Raw genomic sequence first — 10,934 nt, forward strand, 5'->3', positions numbered from 1 at the left:
GGTAGGCCTACTGTTGTTGTTGTCCCGCTCTCACCGTACAGGTAGGCCTACTGTTGTTGTTGTCCCGCTCTCACCGTACAGGTAGGCCTACTGTTGTTGTTGTCCCGCTCTCACCGTACAGGTAGGCCTACTGTTGTTGTCCCGCTCTCACCGTACAGGTAGGCCTACTGTTGTTGTTGTCCCGCTCTCACCGTACAGGTAGGCCTACTGTTGTTGTCCCGCTCTCACCGTACAGGTAGGCCTACTGTTGTTGTCCCGCTCTCACCGTACAGGTAGGCCTACTGTTGTTGTTGTCCTGCTCTCACCGTACAGGTAGGCCTACTGTTGTTGTTGTCCCGCTCTCACCGTACAGGTAGGCCTACTGTTGTTGTTGTCCCGCTCTCACCGTACAGGTAGGCCTACTGTTGTTGTCCCGCTCTCACCGTACAGGTAGGCCTACTGTTGTTGTCCCGCTCTCACCGTACAGGTAGGCCTACTGTTGTTGTTGTCCTGCTCTCACCGTACAGGTAGGCCTACTGTTGTTGTCCCGCTCTCACCGTACAGGTAGGCCTACTGTTGTTGTTGTCCTGCTCTCACCGTACAGGTAGGCCTACTGTTGTTGTTGTCCTGCTCTCACCGTACAGGTAGGCCTACTGTTGTTGTTGTCCTGCTCTCACCGTACAGGTAGGCCTACTGTTGTTGCTGTCCTGCTCTCACCATACAGGTAGGCCTACTGTTGTTACTGCTGTCCCGCTCTCACCGTACAGGTAGGCCTACTGTTGTTGCTGTCCTGCTCTCACCATACAGGTAGGCCTACTGTTGTTACTGCTGTCCCGCTCTCACCGTACAGGTAGGCCTACTGTTGTTGCTGTCCTGCTCTCACCGTACAGGTAGGCCTACTGTTGTTGTTGTCCTGCTCTCACCGTACAGGTAGGCCTACTGTTGTTGCTGTCGGCTCTCACCGTACAGGTAGGCCTACTGTTGTTGCTGCTGTCCCGCTCTCACCGTACAGGTAGGCCTACTGTTGCTGCTGTTCCGCTCTCACCGTACAGGTAGGCCTACTGTTGTTGCTGTCCTGCTCTCACCGTACACTTAGGCCTACTGTTATTGCTGCTGTCCCGTTCTCACCGTACAGGTAGGCCTACTGTTGTTACTGCTGTCCCGCTCTCACCGTACAGGTAGGCCTACTGTTGTTACTGCTGTCCCGCTCTCACCGTACAGGTAGGCCTACTGTTGTTACTGCTGTCCCGCTCTCACCGTACAGGTAGGCCTACTGTTGTTGTTGCTGTCTCTCACCTTAAATATGTCTCTCGAACAAAAATTAGGGAAAGGATAGGTCCATTTAAAACTGAGATAGGGTCAGATAACTGATAATGACGATAGATGAGTAGTATTTTTAATAAATATTTTGTCTCTGTATCTACTAAAGAGGAACTGAACATTATGCCTTCAGCTAAACAAGTCTATGTTGGTGGGGAAGAGGACAGGTTGACTTGTTTAGCAGGTACTAGGGAGGATGTTATTAAACAAATAGTGAAATTCAAGCCAAACAAATCCCCAGGGCCGGACGAAGTGTTTGTCAGGGTGCTTAAGAAATGTAAAGAGGAGCTTTGCGAGCCATTGTCTATTTAATAAATAAATACAAATAAAACCAAAAAATAAAACCAAAAAATACCCATAATTTCATCTTCATAGTTTCCTACCTAGTGCTTTAAACTCGCTCACTATCCAGTGCGAGTTTATAATCTGTATCTGAATCTGTATCCACTGTATCAGTATTTTGTTCTATCAGTGCTTAATGTGTCTACTAATCTTTGTCATTATCAATCAAGCTATCGATGCTTTCAATCAAAGATTTCAATGTGCTTTAGTATACTTTAATATACCTACTAATCTCTCTCAAATTTTCTTGCAATGTACCTGTTAACATTTTATAAATTTTGCTAGAAATTACATACTTAATATTATCTGTTAGATTATGGACCTGCCCGAAACGCTGTGCGTACTAGTGGCTTTACGAGAATGTAAACACATCATGCTATGTACTCTCATAAACCCAATGTAAATTCTTGTAAATAAATAAATCATTAGAGTCAGGCAGGGTGCCAGAGTCGTGGAAGGATGCTAATGTGGTACCAATTTTCAATAAAGGAGATAGATCACTTGCGTCAAACTATCGGCCAATTAGCTTAACGTTTATTGTGGGAAACTTACTTGAATCGATAATTGCAAATACCATTCATCTTCATCGTTAAAAACATAATTTAATAAATGATTCACAACATGGTTTTACCTCACATATATTGTGAGGTAAATATATCAAATCACTGAATCAAAGCTTTTGATTCAGTGCCACATGAAAGACTGATTAAAAAGATCGACTCGTGGTATTGGGCGTGGTATATTAAGTTATATTAGGGTTGGCTATACCAAAGGAAACAAAGAGTTAGTATCAATGGGGTTAAGTCAGGGTGGGAAAATGTTGTAAGTAGAGTGGCTCAAGGCTGTCCTGGGACCTCTGTTATTCATAAAACATATGAATGATTTAGATTCAGATTTGAGCAGCAATATTTGCAAATTTGCTAATGATACAAAAATCGGGAGGGTAATAAACACGGAAAAAGACTCACTATCACTTCACGACTATCTAAATAAGGTTTCGAAATGGTCAAAAGATTGGCAGATGGAGTTTAATGCTGACTAGTGTAAGGTTTTGAGGCTAGGTAGTGATGATAGAGTTACATGTTTATTGAGACAAGAAAAAATACATCCCAAAGGCATAGAGTAGATCAGGCTATTTCTACTCCCCTACCCGCGTACGCGCTAGATGGTGTTGAGATTGCGAAGATTGCGAAAGGGATCTGAGAGTTATGATTAGTAAGAATTTAAAACCAAAAAATCAATGCATAAATATTCGTAATAAGGCAAATAAGACACTGGGATTTATTAATCGAAGCGTTCTTTTTTTGTTTTGCAGGTATATTCTTGCGCGGGCCCTAAGCCTCTAGCTGGCCCAATAGAAGTGTTAATAATAAGACACCTTTTGTTGTTCCTTAGCTATATCTTGCTCTGGTTAGGCTCCATTTAGATTATGCTGTTCAGTTTTGGTCGCTCTACTATGGAATGGATATAAATTCACTAGATCGCGTCCAGTGTAGGATTCACAAAGTTAATCCCCAAAATTATATATCTGTCATATGAAGAAAGATTGACAAAGATTAAATTGCATTCTTTAGAAAGGCAAAGAATTAGAGGTACATGATAAAGGTGTACAAGTGGATGAATGGACATAACAAATGAAATATTGATAAAGTATTAAAAGTATCAAATCAAGACAGAACACGAAACAATGGGTATAAATCGAAGTTTAGATTTAGGAAAGACTAGGGTAAATACTGGGTTGGTAACAGGGTTGTTGATTTGTTTAACCAATTACCACGTAACGTAATAGAAGTAGGATCCCTTGATTGTTTCAAGCGTAAGTTAGACATATGTATATGAGAGAGATTGGGTGGTTATAAATAGGAGCTGCCACGTATGGGCCAATAGGCCTTCTGCAGTTACCTTCATTCTTATGTTCTTACAGGTAGGCCTACTATGATTGCTCTCTCCTTACAGGTAGGCCTATTATGGTTCCTATCTCTCATCTTACAGGTTGGCATACTCTGGTTACTGTCCCTCTCTCACCTTACTAGTGGGTCTACTCGCTCCTGGCTACGCATTACTCCGGCACCCAGGAAAAATTTTTAGTTTGAAAAAAATGTTAAAATTTAACTAATTGTTATAATTTGTTGCTAAATATTGTTACTGTTTGCCTCAAACGGCGGCAAGTTCATTGTGCACCCATACTCATCCTATGAACAGTAGTTCATTGTGCACCCATACTCATCCTATGAACAGTAGTTCATTGTGCACCCATACTCATCCTATGAACAGTAGTCCATTGTGCACCCATACTCATCCTATGAACAGTAGTTCATTGTGCACCTATACTCATCTTGTGAACAGTAGTTCATTGTACACCCCATACTCATACTGTGAGTGATAGTTTATTGTGCACTCATCCTTTGAGTAGTGACAGAATGGTTACATATTCCCACAATAGGTACAGGAACTGTACCCAAACCTTCTTCAAACTAAACAAATTACATTTGTGATGAACATTTAGCCTCCAAATAAATAATTTAACTCCCCTACCCGACAGCTATTTGAAGCCCACTGATTACGAAGTTGTGACAGCCCCGCCCACCACCACCACCACGCCTGCGCCACCCTCCTCACGCTCCACCACCACCACGCCTCCTCCCTCGTCCTCCTAGACCTCAGACGCTGCTCATAAAGAACTACGCTCATTCAAGACTCCCAGGAATGTATATACACCTAGAGGTGGACCTCTTTTCTCTGCGTATATACCCTGAAAGTTCATTTCAAAACTGAGTTTAGGACTAAAGTATACTTGCTGTTCGGACAGTAAGGTTTATAATTTGTAGCGTTAATAATCCTCCAGAGGTTAACATGTTTATTAAACCCCAACACCACACAGCAAGACACATTGAGGCCACGGCAAGCTTACAGTAACTCTGCTCTGGAGACTGGTATCGACTAAGTCGTACAGTGTTATAGTCCAGGGGATTTATTAAGAAATACCAGGAACTCAAGATCCACAAATTAAAACACGAAATAATTCGTGTTCCCCAGAGATACATATGCAAAGGAGAACATCGGTAGGAGCCATGAGGAGGATTCGAACCTGTGCTCTGGGTGCTTCCAAGCAAAATCCTATCCATTTTCTCGTTGAGACATCATGAAAATGTGATTTCTTTGTGCAGAAATGCAACTGTAACTTGCAGGCAAAATAATGAAGTGTGAGTTAAAAACAATTTTGTTAATAAATTAATGAACTAATTTAAACCCAGAGTAAGATTCTATTTTGAACTGCAGGTGGTTACTCATTAATAGCCCTAAGACACTTGTATATTTTCCAGGTAATTTAAGATCAATGTAGATTTCTTGATAATTGAAGCACAGTAATATAGTGATATATCTAGCAAAAATCATAGTATACATGTTAATACGTATGCAACATCTCCATCTTCTTGACGGTACCACAATAAAAATTTGTATGGATCATGTTTCTATATATACCTTCGCAGATTGTAATTTTTGGGCATGTGTTATTTCTCTGTGCATGGTTCCCTCTTCTGTGTTGCTGTTGCCGGTATTCCAAAGCTGGCAATTTTTTCTTCACCACAGGAAAAAAAAAGGCACAATGTTCGCTCAGTAGGAGTCGGTAGGGAAATTAATGATTCCTGTGACCACTGACCCTCTGGCGGTAGCCGTCAGGCTACTGGTCACCTCCTTTATTTGTTAACTTTTGTCATTTTAATTGTTGAAGTTAATTGTTTTCATCTTGCGTTGGCGCTGAAGAATATATTTGTGTATGTTTTTCTATCGTTATGTCAAGCATTCCTTAGAATGTCAACTATCCTTGGCTAGATAAAAATCAACAATTTAGCTTCTTTAGTTCAAATTAGGCTAAATTAATCCAAACATTTAGTAAATCGATCGTTTAAAAATCATATTAGTAACACCTGGAGTGGTTAACCTCACCGGCTTCTTGTGCCACCTCACCGGCTTCCTGTGCCGTGAGGGAAGTTCAACAGCAGAAAATTCCTGACGCAAGATTTTCCTCCTGTTTGATCACACGCGATAATACCTACCCCTCCCTCCCTCCTGCCTGTCCTCGCTTGATCGTAGTTGAGCCACAGATGAAACAGAGAGCTATAGGGAAATGATATATCAAGTCATTCATTTATATATGAGTCATTCGTAAGAAATATTTTTTTTTTACCAGCACAAGGGTTAAAGGGACAACCAGCATAAGTTAACCAACGTAAAGTAAGGGAGGCGTAAGGTGATATATTTTCCTTCCTCCTCCAGGCGACTCTGGGGGTAGAGAGAGAGGTCTCAAGTAGAGTTCAAGACTGGAGGCGCACACGCATACCAAGCATCTGGGGGAACAGCGCCCCATAACGTCCACGAACCTCTTGACACTCTCTCCTGGCCTGCCTCTCCACGTTACGCCCCCTGGACCACCCTCACCCTATTCTGCCTCACATATTTACCCCATTTGTATCCTACACTCTACTATGAGGCTCCGTCTTCTGAAATTCTCGCGCTTGAAATGGGTACTCGAAGCACTTAAGAATTATTATCTTTTCATTCATCTCAACAGTAATATTAGGCGATTATAAGCTGTAATATTTACGAATACGTCAATAACAATTTGCTTTACTGAACAAATCCACAAGGGCTGTGACGAGGATTCGAACCTGCGTCCGGGAACATCCCAGACACTGCCTTAATCGATGCTCCCGGACGCAGGTTCGAATATTCGTCACGGCTCTTGTGGATTTGTTCGTTTGCTGCATCACGTTAGTATGATCTCTGTGTGTAATTTGCTTTACTATTCTCGCTGTATTCGGTCAATAGTGCGCGCGTGCGCAACATCCGTTTATTACAATTATTTAATATGAAAAACATACAACAAGCCAATAATATAGTATATAATTATTTTAATGCAAATGTTTAATCATAAACTGAACCATTGAAGCAGTCAGTTATTCAACTCTTGTTCCTTGTGTTAGAAACAAAATCAGCTGGCACTGGTATTTCCCAATTTTATTTTATTTAAAATACAATATTATGTACATACAATAAAACAAGTACATATCCTCGCATACAGCCGACAAAACCCTAACACAGCTAGCCTCAAATATACAATAATATATGGAACCTAGCTGGGCTCATACTCCTCACCAGGCCAACCGGCTCTCAAAGCACCCATACAATAACAAAAAGCAATGCACGAATGTGGTAACCTTTTAACTGTAGACAGGTCTCAGTGCACTGACCTCTAAGTTCTACCCAAACATTAGTTGTAAACAGACTGCTAGTGTAAGACTAAACAATCAGTTAACCACTGATACAATGAAAAAAAACTTGAGTAATGTTATAATATAAATTAAAAATAATATAATTAATGCAAAGAGCAAGAGTTTCACATTCTCCAGTGTATTGATACCGTCTCAGACAGGTATTATACAACATGATACAGAAAAGGCAACTAAAGTTGCATATATCAAATTGATCTCGACTAAGATATACCAAATCTCTATGTCAAAACCACATTACAAGAAACTAGTGCTGGCAGAAGATCAATTACAGAGCATAAATCACTAGTATACGTGTTATCATATGTTTAGAACTGAGAACTATATGAATGGGCAGTACACAACATCCCCCAGAGAGTGTGATACTGTAATTGACAGAATTATAGTGGAATATTGTTACTTATGGCAGGTAATGAATCTCCCAACAGTTAACATTCCATATGTAAACACAGTAAAACAGTTAAATCTAAGACACTACAACACAATATGATCTTCTTTTCCTTATTTACCAAAATATATGTTACCTTCTTCATTATCAGCAATGTTTTATTTTTTTAAGAAGCTTCATAATTAGTTACATATTTCTATAAAAAAATCAGGCTTTCAGAGTCTCATTTATATAGATACCATCTCACATAGGTGTTGTAAAGTATGATGACACAGACAAGGCAGCTAAAACTGCATGTGATAAGCCTGAAATTGAGTTAGATCTAGGCACTCCAGTCTCTGTTGTAAAAGCCACAATATTTCACATGTTTAGAACCGAGGACAGCCCAAAACATCCATTGGACAGTGTAACATTATAACTGCCAGAATTAGGCTGGGATATCGATATCTATGGCAAGTGGCTGCAGGTAATGAATTCCCCAATTGTGAACATTCCAATTGTAAACTATGCGAACAAGTGCTAGGACGTACTCTCCAACACTATATCTATGATTGCCCTGTTATCAATGATTTTAGACTAAATGGTTTGAGAGACTTAGAGCTCTGTAACTTCTTTATTTATTTATTTATTTATTTATTTATTTATTTATTTTATTTATTTATTTACTTATTTATACACAAGAAGGTACATTGGGTTTGTGAGAATACTTAGCATGGTACAGTAATTACACTCTTGTAAAGCCACTAGTACGCGCAGCGTTTCGGACAGGTCCTTAATCTAACAGATAATTTTAAGTTCAAGCAAATTCCTTGGCATTCTCATCGACCACAAGCTGAATTTCCAGGGACACATTCTAAACATATCTAAAAAAGTTTCAAAAACTGTGGACATTCTTTCTAAGATCAGATATTATGTACCACGCCCTGCCCTGGTGACTCTCTATTACTCCCTTATCTATCCATATCTCAACTATGGTATTTGTGCTTGGGGCTCTACTACCCAAAATCACTTACGTCCTCTAATTACTCAACACAAAGCTGCTATTAGGACAATATCCAATTCTGGCCCCAGACATCACTCGGTACCCCTATTCAAATCCCTGAATATGTTAGACATTAAGTCACTGCACATTCTCTCATGTGTACTATACATATACAAAACGCTAAATTGTAATGCCAATCCTGATCTCAAAAGCTTCATAGAAGGTTGTAACAGAACCCATGAGCACCACACCAGAAATAAATACAGTTTTGATATTCCTAGAGTACGACTTAATCAAACCAGAAATGCTCTACAAATCAAGGGGCCCAGAATGTGGAATGACCTTCCCAACCATGTTAAAGACAGTACCTCTCTCAACCAGTTTAAGTTAAAAACGAAGCTATACCTAATAAATTCCCTGTAACCTACCTTACCTCTCTATTGTCAACCCATGTATGTTTTTTGTTTTTTTTTTGTTTTTCAAATCAACGCTGTTTTAATGTAATTTTCTGTAATAATTTGTAATTGTATTTGTGCTGTTTTTCAACAATGTTCCCCCCTCTTTTACCTCTATTTTTATTTGTACTCAACGCATTTTTTTCTTTTTACCCATTAGTTTTAAGCTTTAGTCAGTAGTGTTTTTTCCTGCCCGAAACGCTTTGCGTAATAGTGGCTTTAGGCATTGTATGTACTAGCTCTTATCTATAAAGCCAACAAACTTTGTAAAATCTCTTTATGTATGTACCTTTGCCTAAATAAAAATTATTATTATTATTATTATTATAAGTAGGTAAATTCTATTAGAATTAATAAAATGATAACAAATACATTGCAAGAAAAAAAAATGAGATGAGAGAGATTAGTAAGTATATTAAAGCACATTGGTATATTAAAGCTCTGATTGATTATATTGACAGCTTGATTGGTAATTTAAACAAGATTAATAAACACCATACAGCAGATTGACAGCACATATAAGAAGACAGCAATGATCACAATGATAAAGACGTTCAGATTGGGTACATAAGGATTGGGAGATTGGGTAGCAATAGATACAGTGCAATTTTAAAGCAAAAGGTAAAAAACTATGAAGATGAAATTAGGTACTTTTTAGTATTGTTTTTGAATGACGCAAAAGTTGGACAGCTTTTCAATTCAATAGGGAGTGAGTTCCATAGACTGGGTCCCTTTATTTGCATAGAGTGTTTACACAGATTAAGTTTGACTCTGGGGATATCAAAGAGATATTTATTTCTAGTGTGGTGATAATGGGTCCTATTACATCTGTCCAGGGAGAGTTTCAGAGCAGGATTTGCATTTAAGAACAGGGTTTTGTAAATGTAGTTGACACAAGAGAATTTGTTGTGTAACACCTCTCTATTGTAACACCTCTCTATTGTAACACCTCTCTAAAATGTACCACTATAATGGAACCCCACTATAATGGAACACTAAACTATCCTGAGTAACACTTCCCCATTTGTTGCACTTGATAACACTTATGAGCTGACATATAATGATTACACCGGGACTACAAAGTACACTGCCAACAAGGAGATGCTAACACAGGATGAAATACGCTGCCACCATCTGCCTTTGACCATTGAGACTATATCAAGCAACGAGGCAAGAAACATTGCTTGACTTGGAGAGTACTTCTATGACTGTCATTAATTATGTAAACGGTTGTCAGCCACTATATTCAAAAGGCTAAGAGGATTCAACAATTGACAAAGACGGGAAAATTTAACGAGTTTATTGAGACCAAAATTATGTCAATTACCACTTATAAATGCTACTCTAACACTGGCAAAAAGTTAAGAAATTTGGACATGGAACAAAACCTCAGAGATCACACACATTACCTTAAGACCTCTGTCTCTCCCGGGCTGAGATGTTCTTCACAGACCCGCTCTCGATCCCGGTGTACCGTACTCTGTCCTCTTCCTATGTTCCTACAGGCCCTCTATATACAACCCCCACAGGGGGGAGGGGGAGATCTGCTGTTGCTACCCACCAAGAGTGTACAAACACTCAAGAAATATTTCAATAAGCTTGTTTGACATTCACCATACACTCTTCAAGAGAGGAGTTATTAATTACATGTGTGACTGACCTCTGACCTGGCCAAAAGGGGGAGATCCAGGGATGTTTACACATAAGAATCTGGAGTCTAATTTCCTTGCATGAAATATTACATACTTGAAACTATGCTGACTAAGACTAACCCAGGAATTTTTAATCAATATACAAGATAAACCGGAGGTCATCTGGGCTGACCTCTTGGAGAAGGCTTCCCTGGGTGTTACAGTTGAGTGAGATTATGTTTAGCATGTTTAGAGAGTTAAACAAGGGGCTTGAGATGAAATGATTTCAGGGCTTTAGTGTCCCCACGGCCCGGTCCTCGACCAGGCCTCCACCCCCAGGAAGCAGCCCGTGACAACTGATTAACTTCCAGGTACCTATTTTACTGCTAGGTAACAGGGGCATAGGGTGAAAGAAACTCTGCCCATTGTTTCTCGCCGGCGCCCGGGATCGAACCCGGGACCTACAGGATCACAAGTCCAGCGTGCTGTCCGCTCGGCCGACCGGCTCCCTTGTTTCTTTTCGGTAGTTTCGTCATTATTGCAAGT

General features: G+C 39.9%; 1 protein-coding gene across 2 annotated transcripts in view; it reads left to right on the forward strand.

Annotated features, from left to right (window-relative positions):
- Window positions 1-5,106, forward strand: part of LOC123769457 (protein O-linked-mannose beta-1,2-N-acetylglucosaminyltransferase 1) — a 234,757-nt gene extending 229,651 nt beyond the window's left edge. For both annotated transcript variants that reach the window (XM_069308809.1, XM_069308810.1), the window contains exon 20: window positions 4,184-5,106. In XM_069308809.1, the coding sequence (XP_069164910.1) occupies window positions 4,184-4,298 (115 nt within the window). In that variant the 3' untranslated portion in view covers window positions 4,299-5,106. The remainder of the gene's footprint in view (window positions 1-4,183) is intronic.
- The last annotated feature ends 5,828 nt before the right edge of the window (window positions 5,107-10,934 follow it).

Source organism: Procambarus clarkii, chromosome 63, assembly GCF_040958095.1.
Source record: "Procambarus clarkii isolate CNS0578487 chromosome 63, FALCON_Pclarkii_2.0, whole genome shotgun sequence".
NCBI classification, from domain to species: Eukaryota; Metazoa; Arthropoda; class Malacostraca; order Decapoda; family Cambaridae; genus Procambarus; species Procambarus clarkii.